The sequence below is a fragment of the Oncorhynchus kisutch genome, unplaced genomic scaffold (assembly GCF_002021735.2).
Source record: "Oncorhynchus kisutch isolate 150728-3 unplaced genomic scaffold, Okis_V2 Okis06b-Okis10b_hom, whole genome shotgun sequence".
In the NCBI taxonomy this organism is placed as follows: Eukaryota; Metazoa; Chordata; class Actinopteri; order Salmoniformes; family Salmonidae; genus Oncorhynchus; species Oncorhynchus kisutch.
The window spans coordinates 8,842,694-8,864,227 of NW_022261983.1; the positions used below are offsets into that span (position 1 = coordinate 8,842,694).

The 21,534-nt window shown below is 45.4% G+C and overlaps 1 protein-coding gene and 1 non-coding gene across 5 annotated transcripts; one reads left to right on the top strand and one right to left on the bottom strand.

Moving 5' to 3' along the window:
- The first annotated feature begins 135 nt into the window (after positions 1-135).
- Positions 136-12,836, top strand: cant1a (calcium activated nucleotidase 1a). 4 transcript variants are annotated; one of them, XM_031813802.1, is made up of 4 exons: positions 136-266; positions 8,436-9,098; positions 10,117-10,320; positions 10,472-12,836. In XM_031813802.1, exons 2-4 carry the CDS (start codon positions 8,447-8,449, stop codon positions 10,840-10,842), a joined length of 1,227 nt encoding a protein of 408 aa, XP_031669662.1. In that variant the 5' UTR covers positions 136-266; positions 8,436-8,446; the 3' UTR covers positions 10,843-12,836. The 4 variants fall into 4 exon arrangements, with proteins under 4 accessions (XP_031669662.1, XP_031669661.1, XP_031669664.1 ...); XM_031813801.1 differs by lacking the exon at positions 136-266 and adding an exon at positions 5,905-6,066; XM_031813804.1 differs by lacking the exon at positions 136-266 and adding an exon at positions 6,969-7,887.
- An 8,244-nt stretch (positions 12,837-21,080) lies between these two features.
- Positions 21,081-21,234, bottom strand: LOC116360031 (5.8S ribosomal RNA). The gene has a single exon (XR_004206873.1). It is a non-coding gene; the product is annotated as a 5.8S ribosomal RNA (ribosomal RNA).
- Between the last annotated feature and the right edge of the window lie 300 nt (positions 21,235-21,534).

Consider the following 21,534-nt stretch of genomic DNA (forward strand, 5'->3'; position numbering starts at 1 on the left):
ATTAGATATGTTTCAACGTTGCAAACAACAAACAGTTTACGCAAGCAGCGCATAGTAATCCAGAATACTTTTCAATTCGTAGGCTAGGTAGATTTCGTTGCCTGGGCGGGACTTATTTTATACTGTCACTGAACAAGGAAGTAGCCCATGGTTTCCCCAATGATGCAAACGATGGAGACTGAACACTGTAGCCTAGATTTAAACGAAGCGGTGTTGTCGCCAATCAAACCATTATCGGACTGTTATTTGGCGGCATATCACTTGTAGTGAGTATCGTTCTAACATTATTTGTAACAGTTGCGCATCCATGAAGCTTCGTGTCGCCTTTATTTAATATTATCCGACAATTCTAGAGCATATCCTAGTTAAACGGGAGCACTCATATGTTGTCACATGTACTTCCCCTTTTCATGTTCGAATTAGGCCTACTCACTAATCTGTCAGTAGTGTGATGATGGGGGCTCGAGTTGGCATGTTTTAAAATGCACTATAGATATATACATAAAGGTATGTGGACACCTTCAAATTAGTGGATTCGGCTATTTCAGTCATACCCGCTGCTGACAGGTGTATATAACATTGGCAGTTGATTGGCCTTACTGAAGAGCTCAGTGACTTTCAACTTGCACCGTCATAGGATGCAACCTTTCCAACAAGTCAGTTGTCAAATTTCTGCCCTGTCAGAGCTGCCCCTGTCAACTGTAAGTGCTGTTACTGTGAAGTGGAAACATCTAGGAGCATGGAGCAGCTGAAAGTAGTATTTTTAAGCACATAGCGTGTAAAAAATAGTCTGTCCTGGTTACAAAACTCCACACCAAGTTCCAAACTGCCTATGGAAGTGTAACAGTATAACTTTAGACCGTCCCCTCGCCCATACCCGGGCGCGAACCAGGGACTCTCTGCATACATCAACAACAGTCACCCTCCACAAAAGCCGCGGAGCAGCCCTTGCAGAGCAAGGGGAACTACTACTTCAAGGTCTCAGAGCAAGTGATGTCACCGATTGAAACGCTATTTAGCGCGCACTGCTAACTAAGCTAGCCGTTTCACATCCGTTACAGAAGCAATGTCAGCACAATAACTGTTAGTCAGGAGCTTCATGGATTGGGTTTCCATGGCCGAGCAGACGCACACAAGCCTAAGATCACCATGTGCAATGCCAAGTGTCAGCTGGAGTGGTGTAAAGCTCACCGCCATTGGACGCTTCACCATCTGGCAGTCCGAAGGACAAATCTGGGTCAGGAGAACACGAACTCAACCCCATTGAACACCTTTGGGATGAATTGGAACTCTGACTGCGAGCCAGGCCTAAGTGCCCGACCTCACTAATGCTCTTGTGGGTGAATAGAAGCAAGTCCCCGCAGCAATGTTCCAACATCTAGTGGAAAGCCTTCCCAGAAGAGTGGAGGCTGTTATAACAGCAATGTTCCAACATCTAGTGGAAAGCCTTCCCAGAAGAGTGGAGGCTGTTATAACAGCAATGTTCCAACATCTAGTGGAAAGCCTTCCCAGAAGAGTGGAGGCTGTTATAGCAGCAAAGGGGGGACCTACAGGCGCAATGCCAGTGGAAGTCTGCCAGTCTAACACTGCTGTAAAACCCATTATAAACCAACCACATGATCACACAGCACTGTAGGTAGAAGCAGTATCTAGTCTTGTCATTTATAACTGCAGGAATGTAAAAGACAAGGTCATACATCAGTAGGAAGATAGGCCTACTTTGAATAGTGACTGCTTGTATGTGAATATTGTCATTCAACACCATTTATCTACAGCAGAACATATTCAAAACAATTAAAATGCATAAACTATTGCAATCAGACCTATTATAGTGACCTTAACCTGTCACCTAGTAGTCTCTAGACAGCTGGGATGCCTCCCACAATGTTGCTACCCGAGGTTAATCACCTGGCAACATTGTCAAGAGGTTCGGATCTCTTGGCCTAACAGCTAAATTATTGAGTAGCTGGACCCGAGTTTGAGTCCCGGTCAGGGCTACCCCTGAATTTGCTAGCAGCAGGTACCATGACATGGTATGCTCAGTTGAAAGACCGAAAACAGTTAGTCTATGCTCATTCTGCAACCCCTGCCCAACAGCAGTCACTGTGAACCATTTATTGTCTTGACACACATGTCCTTTAATGACATATAAACTTTGTAGCGCCAAAGTCCATTATATGGGGCGGCAGGGTAGCCTAGTGGTCAGAGCGTTGGAGCCTAGTGGTTAGAGCGTTGGACTAGTAGCCGTTCATATCCCCGAGCTGACAAGGTAGAATTCTGTCGTTTTGCCACTGAACAGGCAGTTAACCCACTGTTCCTAGGCCGTCATTGAAAATAAGAATTTGTTCTTAACTGACTTGCCTAGTTAAATAAAGGTAAAATAAATATATGGCTGTTGAAGACCGTTTCTGCAGATGTTGCCTTTCTTTGAAAATGTGCTAAGAGACAGTGGTTTACAATTAAAACCGATATCTGCGTGTAACTAACTTTCTCCTTTGCTTTATCCTGACATGGATGAAATTCTAAAAATCATATTTATTTAAAGTAACTGTCCACTGAAAATCACTTTTAAAATATAACTAAATAACTAAATAATGTTGTTGACTCATCCTATACTCGTATTTGTGGCCAAAGAATAAATTGGAGAAGAAGAAAATATATATATACCCACCTCAAACAGATTGTTTCATATATGCTGGCTATATCCTCATAGAGGATAATGTAGCTGGCCAATCAGCAGTCTACTCATGTGAATATTTTTCATGACCAGCATACGCCCACACCATTCTGTTGTTGAGGTACGCCCACACCATTCTGTTGTTGAGGTACGCCCACACCATTCTGTTGTTGAGGTACGCCCACACCATTCTGTTGTTGAGGTACGCCCACACCATTCTGTTGTTGAGGTACGCCCACACCATTCTGTTGTTGAGGTACGCCCACACCATTCTGTTGTTGAGGTACGCCCACACCATTCAAAAACAGAAAAGCTGCTTTTTAACATACTATTTCAAAAAAATACTCATATTATAATTAATTATGAGTCAAATTGAATAGACATCTAGACACAATGGGCAATTACTTTAAAGTGGATTGGTGTGCAGGGAAACATATCATAAAGGCTTTAAAATTACACAAAGACCATTCAAATGGATGATCAGAGTGGGTGGATAACAACGCAGACCTATTATAACGATATAAAACATGTTATAGTCCATGCATTGCAGACTTCCACTGTGGGTTTACCAGTCAACACTCCGCAGGTAACCTATTTGATTAATATAGCCTGCTCCCAGGTCTGTTTTTGTTGTCTTGCTAACTGCTATTGTCATTGTCTTGGTAGCACGAACAGATCTAGGGCAAGGCTACTTTGAAGACACCGCCATCATGACATGCTGTAATTGCATCGCAGACACACCTTGGTGTGTCCTCAGGTCTAAAGTTGTCATAGTGATAGGAGATTGTCTTTTGGGTAATGGCTGATACTAGATCAGTGAATTTTCAACCTTGACCTTTGTGCATGTGTGCACTGCAAGCATAGGTAAAGTCAACAGATTGTGCCTCTAGTCTGGCCTCATCCCATACTGTCTGTTCTGTAGCCTCTAGTCTGCGATCGTCCAATACTGTATGTTCTGTAGCCTGGCCTCGTTCCATACTGTATGTTCTGTAGCCTCTAGTCTGGCCTCATCCCATACTGTCTGTTCTGTAGCCTGTAGCCTGGCCTCGTTCCGTACTGTATGTTCTGTAGCCTCTAGTCTGGGATCGTCCAATACTGTATGTTCTGTAGCCTGGCCTCGTTCCGTACTGTATGTTCTGTAGCCTCTAGTCTGGCCTCATCCCATACTGTATGTTCTGTAGCCTCTAGTCTGGGATCGTCCAATACTGAATGTTCTGTAGTCTGGCCTTGTACTGTATGTCCTATAGCCAACTCTTTAGCCTATCATTCGTTGTCATGTTGAAAAGTTAAACAATATAAACCTTTTCAGCAGAACATACAGTTTGGAACGAGGCCAGACTACAGGCTACAGAACATACAGTATGGAACGAGGCCAGACTACAGGCTACAGAACATACAGTATGGGACGAGGCCAGACTACAGGCTACAGAACATTCAGGTTGGAATGAGGCCAGATGAAAGGCTACAGTACATACAGTATGGAACGAGGCCAGACTACAGGCCACAGAACATACAGTATGGGACGAGGCCAGGCTACAGAACATACAGTATGGGACGAGGCCAGGCTACAGAACATACAGTATGGAATGAGGCCAGGCTACAGAACATACAGTGTGGAATGAGGCCAGGCTACAGAACATACAGTATGGAACGAGGCCAGACTACAGGCTACAGAACATACAGTATGGGACGAGGCCAGGCTACAGAACATACAGTATGGGACGAGGCCAGACTACAAAACACACAGTATGGAACGAGGCCAGGCTACAGAACATACAGTATGGAACGAGGCCAGGCTACAGAACATACAGTATGGAACGAGGCCAGGCTACAGAACATACAGTATGGAACGAGGCCAGACTACAAGCTACAGAACATACAGGTTGGAATGAGGCCAGACTACAGGCTACAGAACATACAGTATGGGACGAGGCCAGACTACAGGCTACAGAACATACAGTATGGAACAAGGCCAGACTACAGGCTACAGAACATGCAGGTTGGAATGAGGCCAGACTACAGGCTACAGAACATGCAGGTTGGAATGAGGCCAGACTACAGGCTACAGAACATACAGTATGGGACGAGGCCAGACTACAGGCTACAGAACATACAGTATGGGACGAGGCCAGACTACAGGCTACATAACATACAGTATGGGACGAGGCCAGACTACAGGCTACAGAACATACAGTATGGGACGAGGCCAGACTACAAAACATACAGTATGGAACGAGGCCAGGCTACAGAACATACAGTATGGAACGAGGCCAGACTACAGGCTACAGAACATACAGTATGGGACGAGGCCAGACTACAGGCTACAGAACATACAGTATGGGATGAGGCCAGACTACAGGCTACAGAACATACAGTATGGGACGAGGCCAGACTACAGGCTACAGAACATGCAGGTTGGAATGAGGCCAGACAGGCTACAGAACATACAGTATGGGATGAGGCCAGACTACAGGCTACAGAACATACAGTATGGGACGAGGCCAGACTACAGGCTACAGAACATACAGGTTGGAATGAGGCCAGATGACAGGCTACAGTACATACAGTATGGAATGAGGCCAGATGACAGGCTACAGTACATACAGTATGGAACGAGGCCAGACTACAGGCTACAGAACATACAGTATGGGACGAGGCCAGACTACAGGCTACAGAACATACAGTATGGGACGAGGCCAGACTACAAAACATACAGTATGGAACGAGGCCAGGCTACATAACATACAGTATGGGACGAGGCCAGACTACAAAACATACAGTATGGAACGAGGCCAGACTACAGGCTACAGAACATACAGTATGGAACGAGGCCAGGCTACAGAACATACAGTATGGAACGAGGCCAGGCTACAGAACATACAGTATGGAACGAGGCCAGGCTACAGAACATACAGTATGGGACGAGGCCAGACTACAGGCTACAGAACATACAGTATGGAACGAGGCCAGGCTACAGAACATACAGTATGGAACGAGGCCAGGCTACAGAACATACAGTATGGGACGAGGCCAGACTAGAGGAACAATATGTTGACTTTACCTAGGCTTGCTTTCTATACATGCACAAAGGTCAAGCAAGACAAGAGTGGTGAAGAGTAGTTGTCAATTACCTTGCTAGGTTTTCCCCTTTGGACTTGCGGTGGTTAATCAATACTAATCCCCCAAGTCTAGTTAAAGTTCACCACCGTTGTTGTTACCCTTAGTCACGGTTGCACAGCCAATCCCTTTCAGCTGATAACTAAGGAGTTCACTGCTCAGCATTCAATTAACTCTGGGCAACGGAAGAGTGTAGCTGGTCCATTGGTGCGGTTGTGGAATTGAGATGACAGTCGGCCAGCATTCAGGAAGGAGGAGGAGGAGAAGAAAGGGTAACTCCATACTACCAGAGCTCTTGTTTGTTTCAGTGACAGCAGATCCTGCATGGACTCTGTGATTTGAGGAGTTTGTTGTGAGGTACTATATGGAGAAGAGGTAACTAGGTCCCAGATCAGTTTGTGCGTGCTTGCTTATACCTCACCTACTCCTATGTATGGCATGACCATGACCATAGTATTTGCTCTAGAGCCCGAACAGATCTGGGACCTGGCTAGAGGAGAGACATGTTGGAGATATGTACTATAGTGTGTGATGTCTGTAGTGTCTAGTTGGGATTCCATCCATCACAGATACTTTACCCTGTAATTGATGCTGTGTGTTTGAGGACCTACATGCTCACACCTCAGGCACTTCTTAGTGTGGGTGCACAAACAACAATCTGTTTTCTGGTGATTTAGTTTCAACCAGCTGATGTGTGCGTGCCTGTGTGTTAGACTAGCATGCCGGAGAGGGAAGTCTGCCACAGAGCAGAGAGTCTCAGGGTGTCATAATGGACTTCTGTTTGGCTGGGGGCCCTGGTCACAGTCCTGGTATAAAAGAGCCTTTGAGCAGAAGAGAGGCTGCTGCTGCTGGCTTTAGAGACATTATACCCTGGTCACAGGATGTGTCGCTCCTGGAACCGACTCAAAGTGAGGTCACAAAGATTTTCTTGAGGGTGTACATGTTGGTGTATTTCTGAGAGCGCATTTCAAATGGATGCTTCATTCGATTTCGATACTGCCTTTCTCACATTTGAGATTTTTTCAGTTAACATTTAGGCTATGCCACATGTATTTGTTTCTTCTCCGTAATTAATCTAGATCTGAGTACCTCCATGACGATATCAAGAATAGAAAAAAATTCTAAAAGTTCTGATTGGTCTAATTAATTCTACACTCAACCAATGAGTTGAGCCAGAGTCAGAATACTTGAAAATTCGTCATTGGTTTTGCTTCCCTGATTGGTTAGAGATGATCCAATTACTGATTACTATGTTCTGTACAATACCCATCATTTTGACATTACCACAAATGACTTCAACGACGGCGGTCTCAGACTGAAGTATGTATCAAACATAGAGAAGCTGAAGAATTCAGTTTGAATCATCAGCCAACATTTAGGCTACATTGAGTGTAGAATACATTTTTTCAGATGTATGGAGACAGTTCTATCAAAAAAGCCACCAATAATGCTGTGGCAAACTGTTTCTTATTTAGATGTACCAAAACGTAGGCAGGATTGCATTTCCTTATTCTGTCGCCTGTTGGCTTTCTCTCTCACGAGTGATGTTGATTGAGTATCTGATAAGCAGAACACATGTACACATGAGATTTGCTACTGAGATGAGGTCCCTCTGGGATAATGAATCCAAATCTATTTTTATTGGTCACATACACGTGTTTAGCAGATGTTATTGCGGGTGTAGCGAAATGCTTGTGTTAAGACTACTCTACATGTACACCACTTGTTAGCTTAGCCAAATCCTAAAAGTAGGCCAGTTAACACCCTCATCTGACTGAGAGTTTTGAATGACAAGGTTTTTGGGGTGGTTTCCGGGTGTCTACTTGCTACCTTTCCTGTTTTACCTGTTCAAAAACGACATATTGTCCCATTTTACGTCACTGAATGGGCCACTCCCAGGCTCCACGTCGACACACTGCCTGCACACCTGTGGCCAGCTTCTATTGGTCTCACCTGTAGCTACCGCTTCTTCCTCCTTCACAGCAGGACTGAGCATTGGTTGTACATAGACATTCTCTTCAGGATCTGCAAGCTAGTGTTCTTTCAGTGGTCTGCTACATGGACAGACGTGAGCCTTAAAGAAGAACGTCCTTGTGAGCAGAGATTCTATAATTATTTTCAGTTTTTTACAGGCAAACTGGATCTGAATGAAGCTGGTGTGTATTGTATACAATTGTCTGGTGTGAAATCTCACACATTATTTATTTGAATGTTAATGTACTGATTTGATGTTTCACTGATATTAGTCTCTTGTGAAAGACTTAACAAATGTTAAATCAAGACATCTAATCCATGTGACATCTTCAAGGAGTTCTTCAGCGGTTGTGGGGTTGTTATAGTGCCGTCAGATTCTAAAGCTGCTACATCTCTCTCAATTGCACTGAGATACACATGATGATTGAGAGTCATGAGACTCAACACTGATTGTCTATAGGATCGAGGCCAAAGTCATAACAACAATACATGGTTATCTAACTACTGGTGAGGGTGAGTGCGTTGAGTGAGTGGGTGAAAAGGAGGCGAGGAGAGGAATCAAGGAAATACAATTGAGATTCTACCTGTGTACTGTAGCTGAGGAGGGCAGCCTTTCCCTCAAATCAGACCTCTGACAACTCCATTCTCCTCTCCTTAACCTTTTCAGATCCCTCCCCCATGCCTGTTTCTCCAGGCTACACCCAACTGGAGCAGAATGATCCGTCTATGAACCCCCTGCGCATCTCAGTCGGAGGACTTCCCATGTTGGCCTCCATGACCAACACCTCAGACCCCCGATTCCGCCTCAATTTGAAGGCCATCGTAGCCCTGGTCCTGGCCATTGCCCTGGTCCTCCTCTACATGCACCTGAACCCGGGCTCCTACTCCGAGGTCCCCAGCTCCCGTAACTGGAAGTCTGGCCACACGGGGATGGCGATGGACGAGGTGGCCGACCGCTACAATGACACTTACCCGCTCAGCACCCCCGAGCGGACGCCGCAGGGCACGCGCTACCGCATCGGGGTCATTGCCGACCTGGACACGGACTCGCGCAGCGACAAGAAGCTGACATGGTTCAGCTACATGCGCCGGGGCCACCTGCTGGTGTCGGAGAGTGGCACCAAGGTGGCCGTGGAATGGGACACGGAGAGGGTCCTGCTGGAGAGCCACCTGGCGGAAAAGGGCCGGGGCATGGAGCTGTCAGAGCTGGTGGTGTTCAACGGGAAGCTGTACAGCGTGGATGACCGAACGGGCGTGGTCTACCACATCGACGGCAGCAAGGCTGTGCCCTGGGTCATCCTGCCTGATGGGGACGGCTCCGTCTCCAAAGGTCAGTGAGGTAGATGAGCCAAATTCAAGTGCAGAATCGATTCCTAGGCACTCCTGTAGATCTGAAAGGATTGAAGAAGTATAAATTCTATGGTAATTGCTTCATCTTGCCTTCTAATAGGGTAGATTGCATTTTCACCATATTGCTGACACCTATTTAATCCCTCTCAGATATCCATAAGTGAATATGGAGTAGGTGTTAGGGGTCGATTTGGCATTGTGTGAGTGTCTCACTGTGTAGACCAGGCAGGCAGATTTGGAACTTAATCTGTTTATTTACTCTAAGGGGTCTGTTGAAGAACCTCATCTGGGGTAGACCACAACCATGGAAATGGAATTCGTTGGATCTCATTCTCATTTGTAAACACTTGAGTGTACAAGACATTAAGAACACCTTCCTAATATTGAATTGCACCCTATTTTGCCCTCAGAACAGCCTTAATGCATTGGGGCATGGACTCTACAAGTTGTTGAAAGTGTTCCACAGGGATGCTGGCCAATGTTGACTCCAATGTTGTGTCAAGTTGGCTGGATGTCCCTTGGGTGGTGGACCATTCTTGATACACACTGGAAACTGTTGAGCATGAAAAATCAAGCAGCGTTGCAGTTCTTGACACAAACCTGTGGCAACTACTACCATACCCTGTTCAAAGGCACTTAAATATTTTGTCGTGTCCATTCACCCCCTGAATGGCACACATACACAGTCCATGTCTCAAGGCTGAAAAATCCTTCTTTAACCTGTCTCCTCCCCTTCAGCTACACTGATTTGAAGTGGATTTAACACAGGACATCAATAAGGGATCATAGCTTTCACCTGGTCAGTCTATCTCATGGAACAAGCAGGTGTTCCTAATGTTTTGTTCACTCTGTGTATGTGTCCTTTATATGCCAAGTGGGAGAGTATATTTCTCTTAAATACTTTTTTACTCTTTGGTGCATTCAAAAGGTCTGTACAGTAGTTCAGTGAATCATAAAATCTTGATGTGTGTCCCAATGACCCTCTTTCCCTCTTTCAGGGTTCAAAGCGGAGTGGCTAGCAGTAAAGGACGAGCACTTGTACGTGGGTGGCCTGGGGAAAGAGTGGACAACCACCACGGGGGAGGTGGTCAACAACAACCCTGAGTGGGTAAAGGTGGTGGGCCATCGGGGGGACGTGCAGCACCAGAACTGGGTCCCCAAGTACAACCTCCTGAGGTCCGCAGCTGGGATCGAACCTCCAGGTGAGAGCTGCAGGGTTGAAAATGCTAACTATGCTAATGCTAACTACAAAGGCTATGCTGACTATGTTAGCCTAGCATATACAGTTAGTTACCCCTGCAAACTATTAGCATTCTCTATGATATTCAGATTCTCATGACATTCTCTCCCCAGGTTACCTGATCCACGAGTCGGCCGCGTGGAGCAACAGCCTGCAGCGCTGGTTCTTCCTCCCACGCCGCGCTAGCAAAGAGCGCTACGACGAGACGGCCGACGAGCGTCGTGCTGCCAACCTCGTCCTCAGCTGTTCGCCGGACTTCAAGGACGTCACCGTGAACCGGGTGGGCCCGCATAACCCCACACACGGCTTCTCCTCTTTCAAGTTTGTCCCCAACACGGACGATCAGATCATCGTGGCTCTCAAGTCGGAGGAGGATGCTGGGAAAATCGCCTCGTACATAATGGCATTCACACTGGACGGCCAGATCCTGTTACCTGAAACCAAGATAGGAGACGTGAAGTATGAGGGTCTGGAGTTCATTTAGGAAACAAGGACATATAGTAGCTATGTGGAACATAGTTGTTGACATTCCATGCACTCAAAAGTTAACTTGCTGCTTGTTAATTGACTGTGAAGACGACACGCAGCCCAATCGATCAATCACTGATCAGAAGCCATTTTGGTGACCTGAGGTAAGCATCAAACGCAAGAAAACAGACTGAAACAGACTTTAAAAACCTGTCATTTTTTTCATTTTATGTTGCAAAACATTTAAAATAATAATTTAGTTGCATTCCCTAATGAACTCAACTCAAGGTTTCAGGGCCAAGACATTCTGTTCAGTAAATGGGAGCCGAGAGTAGCCTAGGCTACCTGAACAAAGTCCTCTAGTTGAGGATGCCCTCTTGATGGCCATCCTCTACCTAGGCCAACGGCTGTCTTGTAAAGTAATGTAGACTTTGTCAGAATGAATGTACAAATTTACAATGCATCTTAAACTGTGATTTAACTCATAAAACTAATGGATTTGTTGTATTTCCCCCCCAATGTATATCACAGTTTCGTCTTACATTTTACTACATAAAATCATATACTTCAGGACACTATACCCTACGTCAGGGATCATCAACTAGTTCAGCGGTGGGATGATTTTGTTCTTGAGCGGATGGTCGGTGGGCCGGAACATAATTACAAATCATTTGTAGACTGGAAATTGACCACATGAAGCCCAAACGGATATATTTGACTAAAACGTGATCATTTCAAACCCTGCTTACATTTGTATATGATCACGTGTCTCTCTATTGTGCAGGGGAATACCTGGGAACAGATTTCCACAGTGAAGATCACTTGGAGATGATTGGCTGTGTTTTTAGTCTTTTATGTCCAACACTGAAAATACAAAAAATAAAACCCTGCTTTATGTGACTCCATTCACCTTTATGAAAATATGGTTTTTAATGGAATATAGAACAAGAGCAGAATCTCACATCATCCTGTTTTGTTTTACTGGTGTTTGTTGAGTAAAATCTATCTTGATACACCCTGAGTCTTTTATTGGGTGAGGTTGGAAAACATACAAAATCAAGAGACGTTAACCTCAAAGAAGATGACTATTTGTCTGCATTATGTAACTATCACATCATTTAGGTTGGGTACTATGAATATACCTTGTTATTAATTAGCATGTGTGTGTTATTATCATGTCATGTGGATGTGCACTTACAAAGCATTTGTCATTTGTTCAATGCTGTTTATTCTGAAAATTGATTGAACATAATACAAATGTATTAAATCATTTTACATTTAGGTTAGGGTTAGGATTTAGGGTTAGGATTTGGGGTTAGGGTTAGGATTTAGGGTTAGGATTTGGGGTTAGGGTTAGGATTTAGGGTTAGGATTTGGGGTCAGCCATTGTTTTTTCTTGTCCAAGGTTGATGAGATTAGGCTTGACCTAATCCTTGATCTCTCTTGGTTTAGTCAGTCTTATCTATTGGGAATCAAACTTAAACAATATCTACAAGCTGTGCAACCAGCCCCTCTGTGAGGTCACACTAAATGTAGAGAATCCAGTTGCATGCGTGCAGTTTTAATTACATTAGTAAATACTTTCACCCCTGTGGCTATAGCCTAGTTAAATAAAGGTTCAATCAAAATCTAATATATATCTAAGCAGTGTCATTTTACAAGGGTTTTAAAAGAACCACGACACGCACAGCAAGACACCAAGAGGTAAGATATTTAAGAATCTGAATGTCAAATGTCTCAAACTCTAGATGAACTATTGTCCTTAGTGCTGAATATAATGTTTGCTTTTATATTGGATATACTTGATTGTCTGTTGTACACAAATTGACTTTATGTACAGAAAATCGATTTAGTTGAAAATCAACTAAATGTGCTATGGTTTCTTATCAATACACTGTCTGGTGTGGGAAAAGCACGTTCACTAGATACAGTGATCCAGCATGGTCATTTTGGTGTAGAATACAATTTTGCTACTCTTTTACGAATAAAACACATTTGAGTTGTAATTCATTTATTGCATCAACTAAACCTATTCATGGTGGTTGTTATTGTTGGGGAAGATGGTATAATATTGTAATGACCTGACTAGATCATAAAGGAACAATTGTCCAGACAGAGGTTTGAGTTTACGAATTTACGGTTTATTACCAACTTTACACAGGCTACTGTTTGGCCGTAGTCCAAGCCAAATAAATGAAAGAGAACCCACAAGCCAATCGTGATCTTCTCTTGTGAAGTCCAGACGTAAGAGAGAGAACAAAGGCTAAACCTGGTTTTAACCTCCAATGCTCCATCCCCCTGCCCAACCCCCCTCCACGCCATTCCGCCAACCGCCAGGATGTCCAGGCATTCCCGTGATTGGCAGATAGCAGGTTGATTGGCATGTCGGACCCCGCGAACACTGGGTACTGGTAAGTGCATCACAACCACCTACTAGCCTAACACATAACACACTGTCTGTGCGGGTCTGTGCGGGTCGCTACAATATATAGACATTAAAGCTTTAGGCCAATGGTTTTGCTCCTGGATGTGGGGAGATGGGCCTATATAGAAGACCCCTTTTGGCTTAAGAGCACCCCTAGAGGCAAAAGTTAATATGGTTAATACCATGAGGCAAAAACACGTGGGCTAGACTGTGAGAACCCTCACTCAATTGCTTGTCTGTCAGTTTCCCAAGCTGGTTGGTGAAAATGCTGAGGCCTTGAATCACTCCTCTGTGGCTGCTGTTGCTTCTCCATGTCCCTGGACTCTGCAACATGGAATCTATTCAGTGAGTTCCCTGTAGCCTGGATTGTACTGTCTAGTCAACTCCTATGGTTATTGTCATGCCACATGCCATGGCCATACAACACAAACAGATGTGGGACCAGGATAAGTTCAGTTGGCCAACGACACAATGAAATCTGATATTTCCATTTCTCTATTCATCACACATAAGTCATGTTAATTTGTGAATGACGTTGTTAGTAGGACAATGACATGATTTATATTTTTGGAGTAGACTTTCCTATGATCAGGCATCAGCCAATCATGTGGTGTATTCCTCAAGCTCAAGTTCCCCTCCAGCCCCAGACTATGTCAACTCATTCACAACACCAAACCACAATAGTGTGATTTACCAGACCAAGGAAACCAACCCCATCAGTTGGTCAGCAAGAGTCTTGAAGAACCAACGAGAATGTTCCAGGTGTATTTCCTTCCCCACTGCCAGTCTCTCTCTCCAAAGCAGCCTCAGACAAAACCAGACCAACAGTGTTCACTTCAGCAACCGACTGCTCCTAACATGTGAGGGCAGGTATGTCTTTCACGTCCAGGACTTCAAGAACGACATGGCCCAGATCCCTACTAACAGCAGTCTGGCCCTGTCCTACCCCTGTCCTGAAGGCCAGTATGCCTTTCGCTTTGTGGTGAGACCAGAATACATCTGATAGCACTGCCTGGCACAGATGCAACAATGCTCCTAACACACATCCACAAATCTAATAATTCTGCCCTGCTGCCAATCGGTTTTTAATAAGAGTTTGAAATGACAGTACTTCAGTTTTGGAAATACAATATCTGATTGATTTGGTTACATATGCTGAAAGCATATCCAAATGTATCACTGTTCGTAGATTAAAATGATGCAAAAAACTATATTAACATGAAATGTGTGCATGCACTTGAATAAAACGCGTTTGAATATACATTGATGAGGATTATGCTTTTTTCATGTCGATTATTCCTCCACTAGATGGGGTCGTTCCTTCAATCATATTCAGTTGTAAATACTCCATATGGAGGCTGAAAGAGGAGTTGGGTTAAAAAGTATGAGTTCCTCTTTGACCAAACTACTCTCTGACACTCTCTGAGACCTTCAGTTTCTAGGAGCACATAATTAGCACAGTACTGGATGCCTGGATACTCTAAAGGATTAGAACCATACAATTACTGGAACAGACATTTACATTTAAGTCAACGACCCATGATGGGTGGCCCGGCGGCCATATTAAGTGTACCAGTCAAATTGCTGTGGTCTAAGGGGATTTATCCTATTTAGTAATTACATTTCTATTATTGTAACCTTGTCCACTCCAGCAGCTGTGATTGGTCCAGACTGACTGTGATCGCTGCAGGTCAAGCAAACATCTGTCAATATGACGTCAGTCATAGATGCTGTTCAGTGCTCCAGCAGGGTTGGTTAGCTCAGCATCACAGAGCAACTCTGATGTATATTTAACTGTCGTGGGAACAAAGTAGTACATCTGTTTACTACAGAACCAATGAATAAGGGTGGAGGCTTGACCACTTGACCACTTCACATTATGTGGCATTTTGTGGCATTATGTGGCATTATGTGGCATTATGTGTGATCTGTGGAAAGAGAGAGACAGTAGCTCTGCTGTACAATATTTTTATAATGGGGAATTTGTTTTTGTTTTTATAGACATTCATAAAAACACTTGGCTCTTTGTATACTTGGTAGTCATGAAGTCAAAAACGTACCCAAGAGACGGACACGTTATGGCATGTGTGCATGTAAACAACTATCTTCACATTTTCGGGTAAGTGACCATATTCTTAGGGCAACAGAAAAATACTGCTGACCAGGGCAAAGTGGAAGTGCTTTTCAGACCTTAAAGAATCTCTGAGTAGGGTATGACATAGTGATTGATCAGCATTTTTGCCCCAGGTGATTTAAAAAAATAAAAAAATAAAAAACGGTAAGGAATTCCAGTAGGCGGAGCCTAAAATGGATCTTCTGGTTCATCCCTATTGGGGCTCCCGAGTGGTGCAGCGGTCTAAGGCACTGCATCTTAGTGCTAGAGGTGTCAGTACAGACCCTGGCTCAATTCCAGCCTGTATCACACCCGGCCGTGAATGGGAGTTCCATAGGGCAGCGCACAATTGACCCAGAGTCGTCCAGGGTAGGGTTTGGCCGGGGTAGGGTTTGGCTGGGGTAGGCCATCATTGTAAATAAGAATTTGTTCTTAACTGACTTGCCTAGTTAAATAAAGGTTAAATAAAATAAAATATATTTTTTTAAAGTTGAGCCTGGTCTGTGGTTGTTGCAATAGGCAGGGATTTTAAGAAGTTGAGCCTGGTCTGTGGTTGTTGCAATAGGCAGGGGATTTAAAAAGTTGAGCCTGGTCTGTGGTTGTTGCAATAGGCAGGGGATTTTAAAAAGTTGAGCCTGGTCTGTGGTTGTTGCAATAGGCAGGGATTTTAAAAAGTTGAGCCTGGTCTGTGGTTGTTGCAATAGGCAGGGATTTTAAAAAGTTGAGCCTGGTCTGTGGTTGTTGCAATAGGCAGGGGATTTAAAAAGTTGAGCCTGGTCTGTGGTTGTTGCAATAGGCAGGGATTTTAAAAAGTTGAGCCTGGTCTGTGGTTGTTGCAATAGGCAGGGATTTTAAAAAGTTGAGCCTGGTCTGTGGTTGTTGCAATAGGCAGGGGATTTAAAAAGTTGAGCCTGGTCTGTGGTTGTTGCAATAGGCAGGGGATTTTAAAAAGTTGAGCCTGGTCTGTGGTTGTTGCAATAGGCAGGGGATTTAAAAAGTTGAGCCTGGTCTGTGGTTGTTGCAATAGGCAGGGGATTTTAAAAAGTTGAGCCTGGTCTGTGGTTGTTGCAATAGGCAGGGGATTTTAAAAAGTTGAGCCTGGTCTGTGGTTGTTGCAATAGGCAGGGGATTTAAAAAGTTGAGCCTGGTCTGTGGTTGTTGCAATAGGCAGGAGATTTTTTTTTTAAACTGAAAACAACCAAATTGCTAAGAATTCCAGTAGGGGTCCGCAAAACATGTAGGTTTTTTAACCTGTTACACTGGAAGTGTAACTTTTAGTCAGGGCGAGCAGAGCTGAGCCACTTTATCCTATTGTTCTGGCTGAGATACACTATATAGGGGTAACTTGCTTAGCCATGCTAGCTTCACCCTTATGTGGGTGCTAACAAGCATGCTAAGTAGTGATACGTATCAGCAGCCTTTGTCAGCCAATCCAGCAGGGGTTGGAAACTCTGGTGAGCTTCGATTGGCTACTCACATGTCATATAACCGAAGATTTACATCAGCTGTGCCCAACTTTAGCCCAGCTGTGTTCAGCTCCCGCAGCCATGCTTGCATTGCCCAATGGTCCCCTCGCAGCTCTAGCTTTTTTGGGGGCCCCAAGCGAGATTTGGTTGAGGGCCCCCCACCTCGCAGCAAAACAATTTAGTGGCCCCCCTCTTGACGGTGGAGAGAAACATTTTACTTTTGAAGTAATTTTTTTGCAGTTCTACACATTTTGTAATGAGAATATTACAAATGTAATTGCAATTCCACTAATTTTGCCATGGGGCAGTTTTTTTTTGCAGTTTTACAGCAAATCAATGGCAATTACACATTTTGCCATGACTTATGCCATGTTAATGATATTGGAGTGAGAATGACAAACACAATCAATGCACACACACACATACTTCATTTTCTATCCTCGTGGGGACCTCAAATGTTTTTCCATTCAAAATCCAATTTTCCCTAACCCTAACCCTTACTCTAAACCAAATCCTTACACCTAACCCTAACCCTAACCCTTACTCTAAACCAAATCCTTACACCTAACCCTAACCCTAACCCTTACTCTAAACCAAATCCTTACACCTAACCCTAACCCTAACAAGGGCTTAATGCGCCCCACCTGTGGCCCAATATGGGACTAATTGGACGGGGAAGGAGAATTTGACCATAAAGCTCACCTCGTTGTCTCTTTATTCGTGAAAGGACGTTTGGCCCTGTGGGTAGCGGACTTGCCTGAGAATTGTCAGGCAAGGGTTCGAGACCCGCAAGGATCAGCGTCTTTTTTTCCCCACAGGGCCTGCTAACCCACAGCCCAAGGTGTGGGCACCAGGTGTGGGCCCCAGCAGAGGCCCAATATGGGACAAAATGGACGGGGAAGGAGAATTTGACTATAAAGCTCACATCGCTGTCTCTTTACTCACGAAAGGCTGTATGGCTTAATGGTTGGGGAGCTTGACTCACAGTCACCGGGTCAAGTGTTCATGCCAGGCCTGGGTAATCTTTTTTTTTTCCCACAGGGGCCTGATAACCCAAAAAAGGACCATAGGCCCATAGGCCCATAGGCCCATAGGTCCATAGGCCAGAAAGCCACTGGCCTGGCCTGGGACAAAACCCACTGCCCTGGCCTCAAGGCCTTATTTGACCTAACCGGTTGACATGCCTTTTTCAGAGAATGAGAGGACACAGAGAGGCTTAAAAGGTTAAACTCTCTCTCATGGGATGAAGGGACATACAGGCCTAAAGGCCAAACACCCCTAACCAGGTTATATGCCTCTATCTGGGCATCAGAGGTCACAAACAGGCCTCAAGGCCTTATTTGACCTAACCGGTTGACATGCCTTTTTCAGAGAATGAGAGGACACAGAGAGGCTTAAAAGGCTACACTCTCTCTCATGGGATGAAGGGACATACAAGCCTAAAGGCCAAACACCCCTAACCAGGTTATATGCCTCTATCTGGGCATCAGAGGTCACAAACAGGCCTCAAGGCCTTATTTGACCTAACCGGTTGACATGCCTTTTTCAGAGAATGAGAGGACACAGAGAGGCTTAAAAGGCTAAACTCTCTCTCATGGGATGAAGGGACATACAAGCCTAAAGGCCAAACACCCCTAACCAGTTTATATGCCTCTATCTGGGCATCAGAGGTCACAAACAGGCCTCAAGGCCTTATTTGACCTAACCGTTAAAAATGACTTTTTCTGGGAATGAGAGGACACAGAGAGGCTTAAAAGGCTAAACTCTCTCTCATGGGATGAAGGGACATACAAGCCTGAAGGCCAAACACCCCTAACCAGTTTATATGCCTCTATCTGGGCATCAGAGGTCACAAACAGGCCTCAAGGCCTTATTTGACCTAACCGTTAAAAAGGACTTTTTCTGGGAATGAGAGGACACAGAGAGGCTTAAAAGGCTAAACTCTCTCTCATGGGATGAAGGGACATACAAGCCTAAAGGCCAAACACCCCTAACCAGTTTATATGCCTCTATCTGGGCATCAGAGGTCACAAACAGGCCTCAAGGCCTTATTTGACCTAACCGGTAAAATGACTTTTTCTGGGAATGAGAGGACACAGAGAGGCTTAAAAGGCTAAACTCTCTCTCATGGGATGAAGGGACATACAAGCCTAAAGGCCAAACACCCCTAACCAGTTTATATGCCTCTATCTGGCCTCAAGGCCTTATTTGACCTTTGTTGGCAGCCATCTTGGGCTATATGCTGAAACACCAAAACGTGAATAAATCAAAAAGTACATATCCAATCTGGATGGGTTTTTTTTTAACGAAAGGGCACAAATAGACGATAATTTACATTTAATCAAAACCGTTTTTGTATAGAACATTTTAATAGAAAATCGTGTTTTAAGTTTTTGGAAAATAGTGGATGTTACCGGAAACATAGGTGCCTGTTAGGGCAATTTGTTTTTGACATGCTCTACTTGTTGCCCATTGAGAGAGAGGGTATGAGACGAAATTTGGGACCTCTAGCCCCTCGGGAAGTATTTTTAATCATTTTATGAAAAATACCGATTTTGGCAGGAAAAAATAAATAGCCGTGCAACTGGTAACCTAAAAATAATCTCCTAATTTAAAGTAGTCACCTCGTAAGGTGTTTGAAGGTAGGCACCTGGTAACCTAAAAATAAAAAGACTGTCCTAAATGCACTTGTCGGTCATTCTGATATTAATACCCACTATGGGACTATGATAGTGGGCATCTATCCACGGCCCTCTATCCATGGGCGCCCGTCCTGAGTGCTTTATGGACTGTTTAAACTATTCTGATGGATACACATTTTTGTGCACCTGGTGATTGAAAATGTGCATCTGGTAACCCAAAATGGATGGTAAATAAATCACAGAAATTGCACTATGTCCAACTCTGGGTCTGGTGATTGGGGAATTGGGCCAAAGAAAAAGGGGGACAGAGCAGCTCACCTCCACAGAGGCTGACTGCTCTGCCCCCCTTAAGGACAGTGGAACTATTGACCTTCAGACCCAAAGGCCTAACTCCCTATCCAGGAACAGGCCTCTCTCTCTGGGCATGAGAGTACACATACAGGCAGTTAGGCCCTCACTCACCACCCGGGGAACAACCCTCTATTTCCGGGGATGATTCCAGCAGGGGACCCCCCCCCACCTCCACAACCTTGCACACCAGGTGAACCAGGGCACCCACACCTAAGCACCCTTCCCCGGCAATAAAGCAGATAGCCGCGCTGTTAAGAACCGCGTGCACCTGGTCACCCAAAATGGACCTCGTGCACCTGGTCACCCAAAATGGACCTCGTGCACCTGGTCACCCAAAAAGGCCCATGTGCACCTGGTCAGCCGGCCGCTTTCCACCCAGAACCTAAGTCCACTCTGGGTTACCGGTGGTACTTTTCTACCTGTACCCACCTTCCTTAGTCCGATTGCCCACTCTCTTTTTGGGCTATCGGACTCTGACTTGCCCACTCTCTCTTGGGTCTTTGGGTTACCGGGTGCACGACGTCCGTTTTGGGTTACCAGGTACCGATGGTACTTTTCTACCTGGTACCCACCTTCCTTAGTCCGATTGCCCACTCTCTTTTTGGGCTATCGGACTCTGACTTGCCCACTCTCTCTTGGGTCTTTGGGTTACCGGGTGCACGACGTCCGTTTTGGGTTACCAGGTACCGATGGTACTTTTCTACCTGGTACCCACCTTCCTTAGTCCGATTGCCCACTCTCTTTTTGGGACAGGGATTCGGTGTTGGGCTCTTCCCTCTTCGCTCGCCGCTACTGAGGGAATCCTTGTTAGTTTCTCTTCCTCCGCTTAGTAATATGCTTAAATTCAGCGGGTTGTCTCGTCTGATCTGAGGTCGTAGTCAAAGTGAATGGATTGTGGCCGGTCGCCCGGGCTCACCTTCTCAATACGTTTCAGGTCGGCGGTCGGAGCTCCGCAGCCCTAACCTAACCCCGAGCGCTACCCCGAGAACCACATGCGTTACACGGGCAGCACGGAGAGACAAAAGTCCACCGGCAGCCGCGCCAGACCATGCAGAGAACGTGGGCGCCTCTCGCCGGAGCGAGAAGGGAAAGGAAGAGCGCACGGGGGAAGGGAGGTAGAGCCAAAGCTCATCCTCAACGCTACCCACCGAGCCGTCCTGGTCTGAACTTAGGGGGACGAAGGCTGCACGGTGGCCGCCTGCGACTGCCCCAGCTGCCCCAGCTGCGGAAACCCAGAGGTTCCGATTGATGACAAAGCGACCCTCAGACAGGCGTAGCCCCAGGAGGAACCTGGGGCCGCAAAGTGCGTTCGAAGTGTCAATGATCAATGTGTCCTGCAATTCACATTAGTTCTCGCAGCTAGCTGCGTTCTTCATCGACGCACGAGCCGAGTGATCCATCGCTAAGAGTTGTACTCTTGTTTTTCTCATTACGCACGCAGAGGCCAGAGGCCGGGCAGAGATGGGGAGGTTACCCTCCTTTCCTCCACCCGCACTTCGCCAGAGCGCCAGGCCATAAGTTCAAAGACAAAGGTTTAAGAATAGGGAGGCTTCCGGGAGCTGCGCTTGCGTCCTCGTCGCCGAAGCGCCAGGGAAGCCGCGCAGACATTGAACCCCCACCTACGCCGGGGCGCAGAGAAGTTGACTGGGTTCCCAGTGCCGCGCGAGGATACGGGGCGATACTCAAGCCGCTTACATCAGTGTTAGACCAT